We start from the raw sequence: 20,041 nt of genomic DNA, 5'->3' as shown, positions 1-20,041 counted from the left end.
TCCTAGTCCAACTCTTGACATTTTAGTGGAAGTATTAAGCCCTGTATGGGTTGAAACCCGGCTATTGTAATAAAATTTTGCTGTGGGCTGAGAATGGTGGTTTGTGAAGTTTTGGTGGATTCTTACATCACTAGCCGGCACTGTTGGCTCCGCCCCTCCTAAAAAAACAAACACCTGTAGACTCTGCAATATGTGGCAAGTAGGTTGGATTGAAGGAATTGCTTATAGAGAAGGAGAGGGAGTATTGAGTAGGTAGTTAGCATAGCATAGATTGTTTTTGGAAGATTTTATAGTATACATTGACTAAGCGTGTCTTAAATGTTCCTGGAGCCCCGCCCATTATCAAGGCAATTTTCCCCTATGGCATGTGTGTGTGTGTGTGTGTGTGTGTGTGTGTGTGTGTGTGTGTGTGTGTGTGTGTGTGTGTGTGTGTGTGTGTGTACTGCAGGTAAACACCAATGCCGAGCTTTAGCAGAGAGCATGTTTTCTCCAAGTGAAGGCCTCAAAGAAATCAGCCACCAGCTGTCGACTGGAGCTGCTCAAGACCTCATGAACTTCTGCAATTCTCTCGGACAAGGTCTGTGGAAGGGTCCGAGGGTAGTTTGATATGGTGACTTGTCCTGATTACATATCCTTCAAAATTTCACTAACCTTCTAAATGCGCTTGTCAGATGGTGACATGGATAATATTCTGGACATTTCCAGTGTGTACAGCAGTGAGGCTTCTCCTTTATCCAGCAGCCAGGATTCCCCTGAAGAAAAGAGCGTTCACAGCACGCGGAGCCCCAAAGCTACACACAGTCCTAGCGGTTCACAAACACAGTGTTCAAAAGACTCAGTCAGCCCTAAAGGCAGAACAACAAGCCCCAAAGACACATGCTCAGGTTAGCAACAAGGAAAAAAATATTACACATGTAGAATTTGAACATTGTTCTGTGTTCCTAGTTGAAAGTGTATACTGTAAGTTGTAAACCTTGAACATCTTTGATCCCACTCACTATGAGTTCTGTCATTTTTCTGTGTATAGAATACTTTGTAGAGTGGCGTGAGATTCGTCCCATCCAGCTGGCAGTGGCCAGGAAGCTGTTATCCCACGTTTGTGCTATAGCAGACTCCAGCACACAGAACCTGGACCTTGGTTCTTTTGACCGAGTCAGTTTCCTCATCTTGGTCCCACCCTCTGAGGTCACATTTCAACAGACAGTGTTTCACCTCTGGAGCTCTGGTTAGTTTTTGTGTTTTGCTAAAAAAAAGAAGAAATGCTTGTGTGCATGTCTGCCTGCTGGACTTCAATTTTCATTGTTGTATTCTCAGGTGTTCTGCGGGAACTTGGCAGTTTGGACCAGGAATGTGCATCCCAACGAGAGGCTGAGCGCTATGTGGTTAAGATAGACCAGAGCGCTGAAGCACGCATTGACAGCCTCATCCGAGAAGCCCACAGCAACTCATATACACTCTACATCCTGGTCCATGACCATGCTCACTGGGATGTTAGCAGGTGTGTGAGGAAAGAGAAAATACACAAACACGTATAGTAATTCACAATAGGGACTTTTTGATTTTTTTGTTGTTGTTTGTTTGTTTTATTGCCACTTACAGCAGCTCAGAGAGCAGTTTGGGTCTGGTTGACCAGCTCCTGAACTCCCGACAGGTCAGGGAAGCAACTAACATCCTGATCCTCCACGTCACATCGTTCCCCTTTGCTCTTCAGACTCAGTGCACTCGCATCAGCCCCTACAATGAGATTCACTGGCCATCCGCATACAGCAATGTAAGCTAACCTAACTGAACTTTGACTTTCCCTTTAACACACTGTTATCGAGTATAGGTTGAGCCACAAATAAAGACAGGTAGCTCCCGAACACATTGTTCTTGTGTTTACCACCAATAATGTTTGTGTGAACAGGATGTGGACTTGTATCATGAAAAGACTCGGTATTTTGGTGCATCTGAGCTTTTGGACTCCACCTGTTCAGGAAACAGCCTACCGCTGATGCGTTATGATTCCTCCTTTGAAAGTATGACCTCTATGCTGGAAGAAAGGTCAATATTTTGTATTGTCTGTCAATACAATATGCTTTACAGCTGTAAGACAGGATGAAGCTAACTGATTATATCTTGATTTAAGGTTTCCAAAGCTCCACAGTGCGGTGATACGGACTACAGTTTTGATCCAACACTACAGTGTGGCCCTGATGGCTGCATCTGGAAGATTAAGCAGTTCCCACAATCTGCAAAAACACACTTCTGTGGAAACTATGGAATTAGTTCAATCACTCCTCACTGCAGCCCAGCAGTGCCCAGCGCATCACGGTCACATGATTCTTCTACGGATCCCTTGTTTGGCTTTGGCTGCATGGGCACACCGGCGGCTGTCCAGAGTGAGGAAGCAGCTGGGACTGGAGGATAGTTTTGAAATTATACTGGGTAATCCTAACCAGGCCCTGAATGTTGCACAGACGTTCACAGATCAAATCAAGGTGAGGTAGCAATTTTTCATTAAAATAAATACACATAGACTGCTGAGACGTACTCTGAGAACTCTTGTGTTTATACGCTTATCCGTTCAAAGACGTGGCTTAAGATCCAAGATGCTGAATGGGTTCCACGTACTTACTTAGAGCTGGAAGCACTTCCCTGCATCCTGATCCTTTCAGGTTCTGAGCCTCTGGGAGAATCACTGCCAAGGTACACAGACTGATGTGAATACATTTAAAAACTGGATTTGAAATGTGTCTGGACAGCTGTTTTTTACAGAAAGCGAATTGTTTTAATGGTTCAAGTGAGATTTGCTCTTGCCAAACAGGTCATTGAAGTACTGCGACCTTCGCCTGATAAACTGCTGCTACCTGCAGCGCACCACGCTGGAACAAGAGTTGGGATTAGCAGCGTACCTGGTAAAGGCAGAGTCACGGGTCCTGCTCAACCCTGGACCAGAAAGTGACCAGCTTGAGAGTGATCCAGAAAAACTCAGCAGCACTGACAATGAGGAGGAGGAGAGACGACAGCATGGTAACATCATTAATGTATTTTATATGATACAAAATAAGCATGTTATCCAAAAGAGAGGTTTCGATAATTCAAGAAAGGCTCCAGTTGATGTAAGTTTTATTTTGTTTTTATTTGTAGGTGACTCCCCCGTGTCTTCAAGCCAGCCAGTCCAGTCCTGCTCAGATAGTGGTGTCCCAGATCCCCACCCTGCTCAGAGTGTCCAAAAAGGAACTGCAGAAGCGATCCATCCTCCATCACAATCCCAGACTCAACAACACTACTCATTTCAGTCCCTTCCTCATCCTCACCCTGCACCACTAAATCCAAACCAACCTCCTGCTCAAGCTTACTCCCAGATCCACACACTCCACCACCAGCAGCAACAGCTCCCACCGCAGGGTCACTTTCAGCCATTCTCTCAAACAAACTCCCAACTTCACACTCAAACACACCAGCCGTCCCATTCTCTCCACCCAAATCCTCCGGCTCAGTCGACTCGGCAGCACTCCAAATCCACTTCGTCAGCTTCCTTATCCCCAAGATCTTCCTCCCCTCTACTGAGCTGCTCCTGGGCCAGAGGAGTGAGCCGTCCTCCTTCTGTGCTCCTTCCTCGTGCTCTCTATGACATCATAACAGCCAGCGACAGCAGTGGGCTTCCACGATGCACCTCATTCCTCCCACACATGTCTGTTGCATGGGCAAGCAGCTTCAGGTAGAAGAAACCTTTATTCTACCAAAGCTGTAGGTAGAATAGACAGAATAAGATAATGATGCATCTCGTAAAAATATTCAGTTATCAAATAAAATACAATATTAACAAATGAGACTTTATATCTTGAATATTATTCCTGAAAACATTTTAATTAGTAGGGATACAGGAAGCATCCTGACTATTGTTATCCTTGTACTTTATTATTATTGTTTTTATTATTATTGTTTTTGTGCTTTCGTCTTGCTTTTACTACTGCATTTATCAACCTTTTCAACCTTTTACATCTTTCTTCAGCTTTTTTTTTTTTTTTAACCAAATTTAGATTGTTTCAGATCCTTCAACCTATTTCAAAATGTTAATCATATTTTCTACATTATTTCACAGAGGGTTCATTGGCTAAGCTAAAACTACGCTATTGCCATTGCTAATACTATGCTAATTTTAGACCGATGCCAATGCTAAACTATTGCTAGGTTAATGCTTAGCTAATGCTAGGTAAATGCTATTGGTAGGTTAATGCTAATGCTAGGTTAGTGCTAATCCTAGCCTTATGCTATCGCTAGGATGATGCTAATGCTAGATTAGTGCTAATGCAAGGTTAATGTTATTGGTAGGCTAATGTAAATGCTAAGTTAGTGCTAATGCTAGTCTAATGTTATTGTTAGGTTAATGCTAATTGTCACGACCTAATCTTTTCACGATTTCAGATACTTTAAACGCATGCTCGTAGACTACGTCACATTCTTCACACGCAATCCTTATGACAGAGCTGCTGGGACGTGATGTTTGAATGTAAACCAACCATACAATATTTGTTAAATATTTGAATAGTATACATTTAAATATGTGACTGTTTTGTGGTGTTTTTATTGTTAATTTAAAAAAAAACAAAACTTACAAACACAATACACCACATTGACAATCAAAAACCAGACAGAAAATAATAGCAGGGTTTTAAATAGTAAATGAACTGCCATAAAATAGGCCCACCAGATGGTCCGTGAAAAGATTGGGTAGTGACACTAATGATAGGCTAATGCTAATACTAGCTAAGGTAAGCTAATGCAGTGCAACACAGGTCAGCACCTGTATCTTCACTTACATTTTCTTTAGGAATTGCAAATATTTTAGTTACGTATAGTATTTCTTCTAAAGATTTGAAATTCAACACACATTTTTACTGTAATTTCTCAAACCACACCTGTTTTACTTTTTGTCTTTTTTAGAAAATATTATCTGTGAATCTGTGTTGACATGATGATGATGATGATGATGATGAAGAGGATGTGTTTTGTGTGCAGACCATTGCTGAGTAAAATGATGACATGCACAGAACAATCACTTTACTATCGCCAGTGGACGGTTCCTCGCTCTCACCACATGGACAGCAGCAATCGCACCGAAGGACGAAGTGACAACTTCCACCCTCGTAGGTTGCTGCTCAGTGGACCCCCTCAGGTGTTTTATTCTCATCATGTTTTATTGGAACTCAACCTCCTGCTGCACTGCATTTTTTGGTTTTTATTTCCCACTGGGTTTTCTAATTGTGGTCAGGTGGGCAAGACAGGAGCGTATCTGCACTTTTTGGGTATATTGTCTCGGATGCTGATCAGGCTGATGGAGGTGGATATCTATGATGAAGAAGACATCAGCAACAGTCAGTATTCAATAATGTTATTTATACAGTAACAAATGATCCAGTATTTGCCTTCTAATCAAAAAGTTGTTTGTTTTTTGGGTGTTTTTGCTACTGTGAAAGAGTTCCTTCTGTTGTGCTATAAATGTGTGCGTACATCCTTTACACCCATGTTTTCAGATGCCCAGGCAGACGCCTTAAAGCACCCACCCAATGCTCTATGGCCCAACCCGGACATCATGAGGACGATGCCCTTTGACTACACCATCCATCACCCCAAATATGATGATATCAGCTCTGTGTACTGCCCTGGCTTTAAGCCCAGTGCAGAGGGTGAGCAATACCAGAAATGCATGCTCTTTGCAGAGATGTAGTTCTGATACATTTTTCCCACTGAAACCACTTTGTGCTTTTTCTGTGTTTTGTTGTAATCAATTCATTTTCTCTCCTGTCTCCTTTAGGATTTCCTACTCGGCAAGAAGACGTTTTCCTCCGCAGACGCACATCAAGGATTAAGCTGTCAAAGTATGCAGCCTACAACACCTACCATCACTGTGAGCAGTGCCACCAGTATTTGGGCTTCAACCCCAGATATCAGGTCAGTACTCCAGCTACTACGCAGATACAAGACGACCGACCGTAGTCTGTGAATGTGACAGTTATATTGAATCCTGTTCAGATGTATGAGTCAACGCTCTATGCCTTCACATTCACCCATCTGGTGCTTGGGGAGGAAATCCAGCTTTACTTCATCATCCCAAAATCTAAAGAGCACTACTTCAGCTTCAGCCAACCAGGAGGCCAACTGGAGGGAATGCGCCTGCCTCTCTCTTCTGATTGGGTGTGTTTTGGTTTTGTCTGGAAAAAATGGGATGAGTTCTCCAAATGTCTACAAATATTAGTCACATTCAGCTTGTCAGTCATTGCACTAACGTCAGTGGGTAAAAGATGGTCGATACATTTCTTTCATTTTATTTTCCCCCATGTCTGCATTTGATGTCTGTTTACACTACATGTAATGTCATCATTTCTTGACAAATATTTATTATTTTTATTTGCAAAAACCACCAAACTAAACCGCCATAGGCAAGGTTATGAAAAACTTAATTTGGGGAAAAATTATCATAGTTTATTTTCCTCTAATACTGAATATTCTTTATAATGTTTAATGTCCTCATGTCGTGTTTTATACATCCAGTAGGCTTGCCGTGTTCATTCTATGGAGAAATATATCATGTCACCTAAAATGCTGGACAATATTGGATATCTCAAAAATAAGCTAATATTCAACACATCCAAGTTAAATACCTTAAACGCCTTGTCTGTTTTCAATATGAATGTTTAGGGGTGGTCAGAGAGGGAGCCAGGCTTCTGTCTGGAAAAAATTACTTCAGTGTGCGTTAAAAGAAAATGGTTTCAAACAGACATTTAAATTCCAAGCAATTATTAGCAATAATAATAATTATTAACAATGATTCCTGTATACAATACTACAAAGGCATTTATGTTAAATTATGCTAATTTTTCATGTTTATTTCAACTTCCTTTAATTTTCTAAATATTTATATAATAGGAAAAGTGTTATATAAGAGTTTTTTTTGATTGGAAAGACTTTTCCAATAAATATAATAACGTATTAAACTACCTTGTGCTATTCCCAAGTTAACCACTAGGTGGAGTCAGTGGCCAAATCTTTGCTCTGCCTTGCACAGCTTACGCTTCTGATTTTTGTTGTGCTCCCACAAGTCTATTTATGTTAGAGTTATTTTGGTCTTAATCTCTATCTTTATTGACTGAAGAAAGATAGTGATACTGTTTCATTATGGTTTTTCTTTTACATTTAATGCTGTCCATGGACACTGTAACGTTATATCCAAGTTTCCACATAGTGTTAAAATAACCATGTGCATCAATGATTGTTATCCTTATATTTTCTTATTGTAGTCCTGCTTGTCTTTTCACAGAGCCCAGACTGCATCAAGAGTCCAATTTTCACCCCGACCACCGGTCGTCATGAGCATGGCTTGTTTAACCTTTATCACGCCATGGATGGAGCTTCACATCTGCACATCCTGGTGGTTAAAGAGTACGAGATGGCCGTCTACAAGAAGTACTGGCCTAACCACATCATGCTGGTGCTGCCCACTGTCTTCAATGGAGCAGGAATAGGTTTGTAAAGATCCTAGCAGTAATTTCAATCATTTCCGATTTTTAAGAGCCGTGACTGATGATCAGATGCTTTTTTATGAATAATTTTGATGCAGGTGCTGCTCATTTCCTGATCAAAGAGCTTTCATATCACAACTTGGAGCTTGAACGTAGTCGGCGTTTAGAGGGAGGAGGCCCGGCAGGTGATGTCTGGCCCTTCATCATCCTGGCTGATGACTCCTGTGTGATGTGGAATGCAGTAGATCTGGACGCACGCAAGTGAGTGTCAATACATTCTCTCCAGCATATACAAGTTGTCCTTTGTGTGAGAGAAAACGGTTTGTTTGTTTGTTTGACAGCGGTTCAGTGGAGCATGCGGTTTCTCTCAAACAAGTTCTGCATCACATGGAGGCCTGTCAAGATCTCATGCATTTTGGTCTGTGTGGCATCAGGAAGTGGAGCAGTCGTGGAAGCCCAGGTCAGAGAAGAGGATTCTGATAATCATTTTCATTATCACAATATAACACCAGATTCTACCAACACGTTCCTTTTCCTACAGGTAACAATCCCAGAGAGCCGTTCTCCAGAGGTCACCTGCATGACTTTCTCCTGCTCAACGTCGACCGCAGTCAGAACGTGCAGTACGACCAGAACCGCTTCACTTGCCATGATGTGGACTTCGTCCTGAGGCTGCACAGCGCTGGGCTACTCGTCTGCAGGTTTAACAGCTTCAGCGTCATGAAAAAACAGATCGCCATTGGAGGATACCGAACATTTATTATCAAAACCAAGGTAGGTTTAAAACACATTTGTCTCTTTACTAAACACGACCAAACTAACTCTAATAGATGAAGAATTACTCAAAGAAAGTTGAGACACTTCAGTTAAAAAGCCTCTTTGGCTACGTTCACACTACTGGCAAATGCGACCCAAATACGATCTTTTTGCCCATATGCGACCTGCATTCGATCTGTTAAAGACAGTCTGAACAACCCAGTTACGATTTGTTCAAATCCGACCCAGGTCCTTTTCATATGTGGTCTTAAATCTGATATGTATCCGATTTTTTGCAAGGCGATTTCAGTCTGGAAGGTCGAGGTGCTTTCTATCCGACTAATACGTCATCACCATGCGAAAACGTCATAATTCTAAGTCCCAGGAGAATAAATAAAATACTGGCTCTCTTCTTTTTCAGTCTCCTTAATGTAGTGCTGACTTCTGTTGAAAATACATTTTCACAGCGCGACACACAGTCCTACACTGGACGCCTCCATATTTACTTTCGTTCCATCTGCTGCAGATGGATAGTGTTTACAGAAGCATTTTTAAAGTAAATATCTGGTGCCATACAACCATCCGAACAAGGAGAATTTATTTTGGCTGCATAATAAAAAACAGTTTCACAATTGTTTAAAATGTAGAGTATACATTCAGTGATTCAACACTATCTTTAAAAAAATGAGTGAATGTTATTTTTGATATTTGAACTTTATGAGATAAAAGCCAGTTTATTAAAATCATCAGCCTGTTTATTATAACTGATTGTGCTATATTTACTCTGAAATAATCATGTATTTTATAAATCTTCCAGATGACTGATGTTCCCACCTCAGTGGGGCCATCACAGTACATCTGCGCCCCAGACAGTAAGCACCTCCTATTGGCCACACCGGCTCAGCTCCTCTTGGAGAAATACCTGCAGCACACCAGCCTGAAGCTGTTTCCACTCAGTGCCAAGAACTACACACATCCCGTTCTGTCAGTGGACTGCTATCTCAATCTGGGACCTGAGGTACACACATGTGAACCACACACATGCACAGTTAGACAGTTAACTCTGACAGTGTCTCGCTCTCCTGTAGGTGACGGTGTGTTTCGTGAGCTCCAGGCCTCATTCGGTCAACATCAGCACCACAGGGCTTCTCTTCAGCGGCCTGCTGCTTTGTTTTCCTGATGCTTTTGTGACTGCTGGGTTCCTTAAGAAGTTTGCCTTCCTCAAAGGTACAACAGCAGAGCAAACACAGAGGTGATCCATACAACGCAATGTATTCAATTCAAAATAAGAGAGAGGGGCTGTTAGGGATGTTGGTAAATCAGGTTCAACTTAGAAATAACCCTGAGCTTGGTTTGATGAAATACCCGCCACTGATCAATCAAGCAAATAAAAGATGTGAAAACTAACACAAGGTCGTCCTCCCTACAGGAGCCACTCTGTGTGTGATCGGTGCAGATCGCAGCTCACTGAGGCAGACGGTGGGACGGCTGGAGCTAGAGGAAGAATGGAGGTTCAGGCTTAGCGATGAGTTCCAGACCGCGAACACCAAAGAGGACCGGCCGCTCTTCTTCCTCACTGGGAAGCACATCTGACTGATGGAGGTTTATAATGAGCCACCACACAGTGACTGAAATCATTTAAACCGGCCAGGACAGAGAATGCACTCTGATCCATGTAAGGCTGCACGATTTATACCTCTAAACAAAATCCCAATTTTTTACTTTGATTCCAGTTTTGACACTGGATTTAACTATTGCAAGTATGTTCTTTTAATTGAAAAAGTAAAACAAATTTCCGTATTTGGGAATAAAGTGCAACTGCAAAGCTTGAACAAAGAACGTTGAATACCCTGTGGGATTGATAAAACAACAACCTGCCCAGCCAAAAATGAACCCCTTAGCATTTTTAAAAAAGAGAACCTTGCATTAGAAAAAAAAAAACTCACACAGGTTGTAGCGGGTTGGAGGTTGCAGCGGGAGTCTATCACTTGTTTTTCAATAGTTTATAGAGAGACCATATCCTTAGTGCCACATCTGTAATCCTTTCACAATGCAGTGCATTGCTCCCAGGAGCGCAGCCCAAAGACGGCCCGGTTAGAGAGGCTCGTGCCGTGATTACACATGATTAAAGAAAAAAAATTGATTTTCTGATTTTGACTTTTTAAAATCCTCCTCATAGTCTGGTACGGTATGTCAGAAATACACCTAAAATGAAGAGTTCTTGGCAAAATTGATTTTATTGGGGTTTTTTTGGCTTGTTTAGGGTTCAAATAAGCCTGAAATATCTGGCTTAATTTTTTCCTGTCCCTCAACCTCATTTTAGGACACCATTTTCAAAATGGTTGAATATGCCACATAATGACCCTTTTAAGTTACATAAAATTATACACATGGTGTCTCAACCTATATAAGTAATATCATGGTATATATTAAATTGATTATGGAGTGGCTGCTATCTTGAAAATCTAATATGGCTGTTAGAAAATAAAGTTTTCCATCGTTTTCAATTAACAAGTGTTGTTATGGATACATATTTGTCTAGAATTAGTTTTTTGACTGCACTCAATAACCTATAGTAATGTTCAGGTTTATCTCTAATGATTTTAATATTTATATTGTCAAATTATTAGCTATTATATGAAAATTGCATGCCCACTGGCAATTTTTCAATATTGCAAGTGGGCATGCAGATTTTTTCCTTTTTGACTTTTTATTTTTAATGTAGCTGGTAAGAATATACAGTAATTAGAAAGAGTAAAATTTGAAAATGGAAAATTTGAACCCCAATATTTGTGTCTTATTTGAACACCAACTAAGTCAAGAAAAACAATAAAATAAATATTGGCAACAGAAATGGCCAAAATGACATACCGCACCAGACTATCAATAAATCATCCAATTTTGATTTAATATCGATTAACCGCACAGCCTTAGCATATATTATTAGCATGGCAGTAAACACTAACATGTTTGTGTGAATGTACATTTCAGGTTATACCTCAGAAAGGGAAATAATTCATATAATCAACAAACATTGCACATTATAGTGTGTAGAGGATTTTAAGGGGAGCTTTCATGTGAATATCTCACTTCATTTCATTTGAGGGAAATTATTTTGGAGGGAATACTGCTGAGCAGATGTTACATCAACTATGATAAAGGTCAAATCCAGCTGTGGCTCCAAATGAGGTTATATCAGTCGTCCAATCATACATGTTGTGCAGGGATTTTTTCTTTTCTTTTTTGTTTTTTAAACAAATACAGACAATCTGCAGTGCACCGATAAAAAGAAAATCGAAATGACATGTACAGGTATGCATTGTATCTTTCAGTGGTCATGTTTTTTTTAAAATATTTCCTAGATGTTGATTGGTGCATGCTAACACCAAAATAACAAAGTGTTCAGGCTTCTCGGTCAGTGCACACAGCGTTGTGAAGTTTTTTCTAAATTTCACACTATTATTTGTGCTGCAGTAGCCAATTTTTGGCAAGTTTAAGTTGCTTGTTGTTTTGTTTAGATATAATACATATATTTTCTTACTTTTTTAGATTTACAGTAAAACCCACTTTTCTCAATGGTGTACCAAAAAAAAAGTAATTTGCTGCTGTTAATCGATTTGATTGTGTAAAATGTGTAACGTGTTGACCGATAGTTTTGTTTTCAAAGCTACCGAATTCGAGTTGACTGTGTACTTTGAGCAATGTACAGTTGTGTATTACTTCAATTGTATAAATGTACAGATATTTTAAAAACTTTGAGTCAGTGTGGTTTTCAAACTCAACTAAGACTGTGTGTGTGCGAGTGTGTCCTCACCAGGAGCGTGTCTCGGAAATTTTGATCAGGGGGCTACTGCGGGGACTCAGATTAAGGTGGCACAGTAATTTCAAATAATAAAACAATCAGTTAAAATTAGTTTATAATTGTGTTTACCCTAAATTATATAATTACCAGTACAGTGCCTGTTGGAAGTATGTATTCATATAGTGGGAGCTTAAGTAGAGTTGTCAATTATGGGCATAATAATAACAACATACTCTGTAGCATTATAAAGGGGTATATTTGCAGGTGCAAAGTAAAATGGCGTGTGCAAATTCCCTGGTTTAATTCTATGAGAGATGCGCATGTTGAATGTGTTGTTTTTTCTTTACTCATTTTTATATTTTTTTCGTCGTTTTTTGGAGTCATTATGTGTCATTTTGTATCTTTCTGTTGTCTTTGTGCATTTTTTGTATAATTATTGTTTTTTGTTGCCATTGTAGTGTGAATCTGTAGTCATTGTGTATTTTTGTTTTGGTGTAGTTTTGTGAGTTTTGTGTCAATTTCATACTTCTGTTGTCGTTTGCTGTATTTTTCTATAATATATGTTTTTTGGAGTCATTTTGTGTGTTTTTTTGCAGGCATTTTGTATATTTTTGTGCATTTCTGATGTTTTGTGTACTTCCTGTATATATATGGTTAATTTTTTATATATACATATGGATTATGTTCAATGTGAGACCATGAAACGAAAATAATTCATAATTTACTAAGTATTGGTTGGGTGTAAAGATGTTACTAATTACTTCTTTTAAAACTTAAACAAGTAAAATTACTGATTTAGAAATGTACTCAAAAAAAAGTACAATTACCCATAAAAGCAAATGATATACAGTAACATGAGCACTGTACTTGTAATCAATTACTTTCACCTCTGCCAACAGTACCTACCTGTACTCAGGAAAGAAATGATTCCAATGAAGCAATGAGGGGTCAAAGGTTGATGTTCATGTTGTGTTACATAACACACAGTTTTGCAGTAAGATAAGACAAGGATGACGATTCGGTAGAATACCTAAAAAAACAACAACAACAAGGTAAAATGATAAATATAATAGATTTTAGAAAAGCTCCTGGTGTGTAATTTTGTGATCTACTGTCTCATGGCAGCCAACACTTGAGGCTGCAGGACAGTTTGGCCACTGGATCCTCTCAGGTTTCCTCCACTAGCCTTTCCTAGAACACACTTGTTGGTAACTTTGATCATAATACACATGATGAGCGTAACAGCTTCCTTAAACGAGCCCTTCAGCAAGGCAGGGTTCAGCCACAACTACTCGCACAACTTTAGGGCGACTTCAGTTCACCAAAAAATAAATAAATAAATGGCTTATTGTTGTTTTATTTTTAAACCATTTTTGTAGATGTTCTGAGTCACAAATAGTTTTGCTTTGGAGGTAATATACCATGACTCACATCTGTAAGATATGCACAGAAGTGGACAAAGTACTCCCCTTTATTACTTTTATACACCTTGTCAAAAACAACTCCAATAACAGTAAAAGTAGCTGAGTACTGAAGTATTTACAACAACTGAATAACAAAACTGAATTATTTAGCAAAAAAAAAAAAAAAAAAAAAATGGAATAATTTTACTTGATTTAGGTAAACACTTTGCTGGTTTTGTTTTCTGTATTTGCTTGTTTTTCTGTTTTCAATTCCCTTTTTTTTTTTTAGTTTTTTTTTTTTACACTTGACACTTGCACAATGACTGCCAAGTTTGCATGCTTAAGATATTTATGTTCATGATAATAACTCCTTGTTTAGTTCAGTATGGGGTGCTGATTTTAAAATGGCACATGCTAAAATAAAAAAGCAGCTTTTTGCAAGATTTAGCAACAAACCACGTTTAAAAAACTTTTGACCAGATTTACAGCAATATTTCGTAAAAATATAATGTCAATGTTAAACCTAAACGTTAAATCTAAATCAGAATCAGAATTCTTTTATTAATAATAAATATTTCGTTTCACCCTTGACATTTAGATTGAACATTTAAAATTTAGATTTAGATTTAACATTTCGCATATAAGATTATTTTTTTATTTTTTTACACTTGACAGATACACAATGACATAATGACCACAAAGTTTGCATGCTTAAAACATTTATATTCAAGACAATAACTCCTTAAGTATAGAGTGCTGATTGTAAAGTTGTACACTAAAATAAACGGCAACGTTTTTGCAAAATTTAGCAACAAACTACATTTCACCAAGCCAAATATCTTGGGTGAAACGAAATATTTGTTAATTCACCGGGGGTACCAAAATGAAAGCACATTGACATTTAGATTTAATATTTAGATTAAAATTTTATATTTAACATTTAACATTTAGATTTAGATTTAACATTTAGATTTAGATTTAACATTTAGATTTAGATTTAACATTTAGATTTAGATTTGACATTTAGATTTAATATTTAACATTTAGATTTAATATGAATAAATATTGCTGTAAATGTGGTCAAAAGTAACACGTTTTTTAAACATGGTTTGTTGCTAAAAATTGCCGTTTTATTTTAGCATCCCATAGTACAGTGGCAGAACGTTATGAAATCAAACCACTGGAATACATAAACACACAGGTAGACATGCAGGGAAAACAGAAAGGTGAAAAGGATTCCCATAAATGTAAAAAGCAGAGGGTTAAAAGGAGAGTTGTGTTTTGCAACACAGAGCTCCACGTGTGGGCCTGTGTAGGAACAGCATGAGGTTGAGCAAGAGTGTGTGTTTAAAAACATGCTTGTCTTGCATTTGTACAGTCATTTTATGGGCTATTCTGAACCTGTTGCATAATTACATGGTTTACTTCTCTGCACAGGTTTTTTATTACATTTCCAATGAGGGCATGCACAATGACCAGGCTTGGTTCACCCTTAGCCCACATAAATACTTGGAAGGACATGTCCCACCACACCACAGTGTATTCCCTCTGCACTATCTACTGTACTTTTAACCTCTGATATCTATCAGTTGTAGTTATGACAGTTTAAAGACCTTCTGCAGGACAACAAAGTCATGTTATACAGTAGAACTTTGAATTTCATTATTATGTCAATTCTTGCATAGAAACAGTAACTGCATGCACTATGTAACCTATTTAGACGGCTTGGTTGTTTTAATGGTGCTGAAAGAAAAATGATATTCTGTCATTGTTTGTCCTTAAAAAACACTTCTTCGGTAGCATAGATTTACTTACACTGTAGGTTCAGTAGTTCAACTGCTGTGAGGGGCTCTGATTGGTTCCCCTAGCCCAGCCCCTAGAAAGTTACCTCCCTCTACACACACACACACACACACACACACACACACATATATTGTTGACCTCAGAGGGTGTTCCAAGGGGAGATTAGGCAACCAACAGCAAACTGTCCTCTTCCTTTCAAGTGTTTGGCATGAAGTAACCCATTAAGTTGTAAACATGCAGTTAGTGTAAACTAAAAAGATATATATATATATATATATATATATATATATATACATAGCATGCGTACAATTCAATTCAACTTTATTTATAGAGCGCAAAACACAACAAAGTCATCTCAAAGCGCTTAACAGTATAAAATTCATAATAAGAAAGAAAGAATCCAACAAGATCCACATGAACGAGCATTTAGCCACAGTGGGAAGAAAAAACTCCCTTTTTTATTTTTTTTATAACAGGAAGATAGAGGGATAAATCATCAGAGTGTCCCAGACTAGTTGAGCCGTGAACCATTGACCAGGAACCGCCAGCTCTAACATCAAGACACCTGAAACAGAAAAGAGAGCCCTCACAGGGCGAGGAGAAGGCACAGACCGCAGGAAAAACATGATACACTATAATACACTCATTCCTAGTGGTTAGGTTAATATTAATATTAAACGTCTTGCCATCTCCGCCATTCTCTGAAATGCTATTACAGACAAGGTTTCATCTTGTACTGGACGCACGTAGTGATCTCAGCGATCACTACAGAGGGGACCTTGTCCGTTTTGAATTATCGCAATTATACAGTGTACGTTTTAGTAAATAAGTAGGTTTTGAATGTACAGTAATCGTCTCTCGCAATGGTCTGAGGTGTTGACCATTCACGGGTAATGGTCTGTGATTGTGACCAAAACGACGAGACCACGTCCGTTTTAGGTTATTGCTATTAAACGATATAAGCTTTAGCAAATAAGTGTGTTCTGAGTTTATTTTCAAAGGTGGAGACTAGAGAGTAGCAGCCTCCCATACTAAGACTGGGAGCTGGTTCCAATGGCGAGGAGCCTGGTAGCTAAACGTTCTGTCTCCTGTTCTACTTATGGACACTTTAGGAACTTTCAGTAGACCAGCAAACTGAGAGCGGAGTGATCTGCCCGGATGATAGGGCACTAACAGGTCTCTAAGGTATACAGGAACTTGATCATGTAGAGCTTTGTATGCAAACTGGAGGATTTTACACTCTATTCTAGATTTTACAGGAAGTCAATGAGTTAGTACCTGTTAGTATTCTAGCTGCAGCACTCTGGATTAACTGGAGTTACTGGGACATCCTGACAGTAGGGAGTTATAATAACCCAGTTTAGATGTAACAAATGCATGGATTAGTTTTTCAACATCACTCCTCATCAAAGATAGACATACATAAATTATTGGTCAAAGCATAGATTTAAAAAGTTTATATCTAACAGTATTCTTTTAATTAGAAAATATTTTGCATTTAGAAATCAAACTATCAGTTATTGTAGTGAGTTAAGGAGGAAATTTACTGCTGATATAAATAAATACAAATTATGTTCAAGATCATTGATTGATTCATTGTTATTTATCATAGGGGTCTATTGTGTCTGCTTTATGTGATTTATTAGGTATATGTATATGAGTTGTTAATGTGTATTAAGTTTAGTATTTAAATAGAATTATTCTTATTTGTTAATAATTTAGATCAGGGCTTCTTATTTGGTCTAACCCTGGGACCCACATTTTACCACGGTCATTAAATTGTGACCCAATTTTTTTTTAGAATTCAACCACAAATTCATTTTTTTCTCAATTAGCTGTTGAAAATACACACGTATATAATCTTTTTTTAAAACATACATTTCTATATTTTTCTGTGTAACATGCGTTTCACAGCATGCCTGTCAAAAGAAAAAGTTTCTTTCAAAATAAAAGACAAGTCCAACATGAGAGATATTAAGTATTAATTCATTTTTGACCAGCTGTCCGTGACCCACCCAGTAGAGGTCTGCGACACACTTTTGGGTCCCGGCCCACCAGTTGAGATTCCTTGATTTAGATTTTGTGCATTTTGTTCAAACTGTCTTTTTTAGTGTTAATCTGAATGTCCTAGTTATTTATATCTGGTTTGTTTCTTTGCTTACGTACTTGCTTGTGTTATTTAGATTTAAATTAGGTTGAAATCAAATGTTCTAAAACTGTTTGTTCCAAAAAAAATAGGCTTTGAGAAAGTTGACCTGAATATATTTTATTATGGGTAAATAAGAGCTATTGGACATTTAATTATAGTGTGTTAAAAAGAAAAGAAACCATAAGTAATTATCCATATTTTCACTTTACACTTGAACTCATTATCTCCAGTGGTTTATAACAGTAGTATTGTAACTTTCCACAGCTCCACTCTTTTCTCTCTCCTGCCTGCAGCTATTGCTCGACTTGGCAACTTCACATTGATAAACGACTCAGTTCTTAGAAATCCAACACGTGTTTCCCTGTTCCCTCCAGTGTGTGTGTGTGTGTGTGTGTCAGTGGTAAATGAATATAGTCACATGGCCTCCAGCTTAGCAATCCAAAGTATGTGTGCACTGATAGCAGAACAGGAGGAGTCATGAAACTGATCACATGTTGAGACTGCACCACATACACAAACATACGCACTGAGCACCTGAGCAACAATTGTTGCAGCGAAAGTTTATTCACTTGCTGATTCTTTGAAGCATTGTGAGGCCCCATGGTCCTCCCACATGAAGCAGCCAACAGAGACACGGGGAGATATTTACTGAGAACCCTGAGTTCATTCGGAATTCCTAGAAAGAAAGTTTCAAAATAAATGTTTTTAAAAAAAAGCTGCTGCACCCTGTGAGTGCATGGGCTCCTAGTGTTAACATGTAATAACAATGATTAGTCCAGTCTGTCATACAGAGAACAATATGTTTTTCTGCTACTTTGAATATAATCTAGGCCAGGGGTCACCAACATGGTGCCCGCATGGAACATGTAAGGTGCCCTCAGGCCTGTTCTGGAGCTCTCGTCAACAATGAGTTCCATCTAAAATCTGATTTACTTGCCAGGCTTCAAACCCACAGGGGCTCCGCGTACTTGTTCAAACACGCCACGTGTTTTACGATTATTTAAAGTTGTTAGTGAAATAGGAACATGAGGATTTTCTGTGAAACGAAATGAAAATCAAACAATTGCATAAATTAGGAGAAAAAAAATGTTGCATTTTGAAACCTGAAGTGAAAACGTGAAAATGTAGTATTTACTAAGTGCTTTTTAAACTGGTAGCCCTTTGGACTATTCACTAGCTTTGAAGTAGCTCATAGTTTCAGAAAGGTTGGTGACCCTTGATCTAGGTTAATCAATATTTATTATTTACTTTAATTTTTTTCCCCTTAAAAGCTCTCAAACCTTTCCAATTCTCTACCACCTGCTTCCTACTTTGTGTACACATAGAAGCCTGACATCATCAGTCAAACAGTTCATCTGCAGTCATGATTTGAATCGGGCCCCAGTAAATAGCAGTTACACACTCTTTCCGCAGGCGTCTTGTTTTAAAAACAATTATGCTTGTAAACTCAACTTTTGGGTGTTGTCATTTTGAAGAAAGCTGCAGAGTCAAACCGAATTTAAAGTTACACAGCTGAGTTTGTCTTTTCATGTGTAAACAAACCACAGGATTGCACACAGGTCTGTTGACCTGCTAAACAATCCGTGGATGTTTTTAGCTGTAAATGATATGTTTTTTTGTCTGATTGGACAATAGGTTTACCAATAGGCTACCATTGTGATGTCAGGAGATACGATACGATGAGATATAGGGTGGTTTTACACATACTTGTACTCATAGATCTAATTGATTGAGATGTTCCAGGTATTTAGTAGTTGGCATTTATTTAGATCACTCAGTTTTCATGTAAACCTGTGCTATCAAACTCAAGGCTCGTGGGCCAAATCCGGCCTGTCAGAGCTTTCTAATCGGCCCGCAAGATAATGAATTTATAATAGAAGTTAAAGAGAAAACATGAATGAAAATCATTGTCACTACATAGTAAGAATATGAAGAAATTTTGTCTGATGAAATTTAGCAAAAATAAAAAATAATAATAAAATTCAATGGTGCACAAAATAAATTAAATTAAAAAAAAAGTTTAAAGAACCTGAAGACATTTGACCCTCCAGCTGCTTAGATGCTGCAGTGTTCACTAGATGAGCGACAATGTGTAGATAGTGGATGCTCCGTCAACTCATAAGTTGGTTGTGTGTCGTGATGCACCACAAAAACAACCAGGCTAAAAGAGCGAGCAAGCAAACACCGTGGTCGATATGAGTATAAAGGCCTGAAAACAAAAGCTTTCAAAACTTGTATGTAACAGAAATGAGAAATTAGAAAAAGTTAGATTGGAAAATTTGTTTTCATTTTTAATTTGTGAAGCATAACACTCCCACACTCGGTCTACAACTTTTGCAGTGAAATTGTATTTTTTTTTTTTTTACTTACAAAGATTTTTTTCTTTCATTTTCTATATTGTATTGTGAGCCTTATCGTATTTCATATCCTATCACATCATGAATTGACTATTTCGTTACACCACTACTATATAGTTCAGTTTCCAATATTTGAAATCCACTAAATTCCCAAATTCAGTCATTTCACCTGATGTGAAATAAAAAAAAGTTTGCAATATTTATATCCCCCCCCCCCCTTTCAAAACCATGCACTTTTCCACAAGTAGTCACTATGTCTGTGGCCT

The 20,041-nt window shown here is 38.3% G+C and overlaps 1 protein-coding gene across 1 annotated transcript in view; it reads left to right on the top strand.

Moving 5' to 3' along the window:
- greb1 (growth regulating estrogen receptor binding 1) overlaps nucleotides 1-10,608 on the top strand; it is a 28,036-nt gene extending 17,428 nt beyond the window's left edge. The window contains exons 13-34 of the mRNA XM_028437153.1: nucleotides 449-577; nucleotides 672-884; nucleotides 1,028-1,225; nucleotides 1,315-1,498; nucleotides 1,600-1,771; nucleotides 1,907-2,043; nucleotides 2,129-2,480; nucleotides 2,573-2,688; nucleotides 2,807-3,012; nucleotides 3,130-3,703; nucleotides 5,005-5,161; nucleotides 5,258-5,360; nucleotides 5,520-5,672; nucleotides 5,801-5,937; nucleotides 6,019-6,180; nucleotides 7,304-7,508; nucleotides 7,604-7,766; nucleotides 7,847-7,965; nucleotides 8,047-8,279; nucleotides 9,079-9,279; nucleotides 9,350-9,488; nucleotides 9,691-10,608. Of these exons, the coding sequence (XP_028292954.1) occupies nucleotides 449-577; nucleotides 672-884; nucleotides 1,028-1,225; nucleotides 1,315-1,498; nucleotides 1,600-1,771; nucleotides 1,907-2,043; nucleotides 2,129-2,480; nucleotides 2,573-2,688; nucleotides 2,807-3,012; nucleotides 3,130-3,703; nucleotides 5,005-5,161; nucleotides 5,258-5,360; nucleotides 5,520-5,672; nucleotides 5,801-5,937; nucleotides 6,019-6,180; nucleotides 7,304-7,508; nucleotides 7,604-7,766; nucleotides 7,847-7,965; nucleotides 8,047-8,279; nucleotides 9,079-9,279; nucleotides 9,350-9,488; nucleotides 9,691-9,854 (4,217 nt within the window). The 3' untranslated portion in view covers nucleotides 9,855-10,608. The remainder of the gene's footprint in view (nucleotides 1-448; nucleotides 578-671; nucleotides 885-1,027; nucleotides 1,226-1,314; nucleotides 1,499-1,599; nucleotides 1,772-1,906; nucleotides 2,044-2,128; nucleotides 2,481-2,572; nucleotides 2,689-2,806; nucleotides 3,013-3,129; nucleotides 3,704-5,004; nucleotides 5,162-5,257; nucleotides 5,361-5,519; nucleotides 5,673-5,800; nucleotides 5,938-6,018; nucleotides 6,181-7,303; nucleotides 7,509-7,603; nucleotides 7,767-7,846; nucleotides 7,966-8,046; nucleotides 8,280-9,078; nucleotides 9,280-9,349; nucleotides 9,489-9,690) is intronic.
- Nucleotides 10,609-20,041: the final 9,433 nt, after the last annotated feature.

Source organism: Gouania willdenowi, chromosome 3, assembly GCF_900634775.1.
Source record: "Gouania willdenowi chromosome 3, fGouWil2.1, whole genome shotgun sequence".
Taxonomy (NCBI): domain Eukaryota; kingdom Metazoa; phylum Chordata; class Actinopteri; order Blenniiformes; family Gobiesocidae; genus Gouania; species Gouania willdenowi.
Note: the sequence above shows the minus strand (reverse complement) of the source record. Positions and strands in the feature narration are given on the sequence as shown.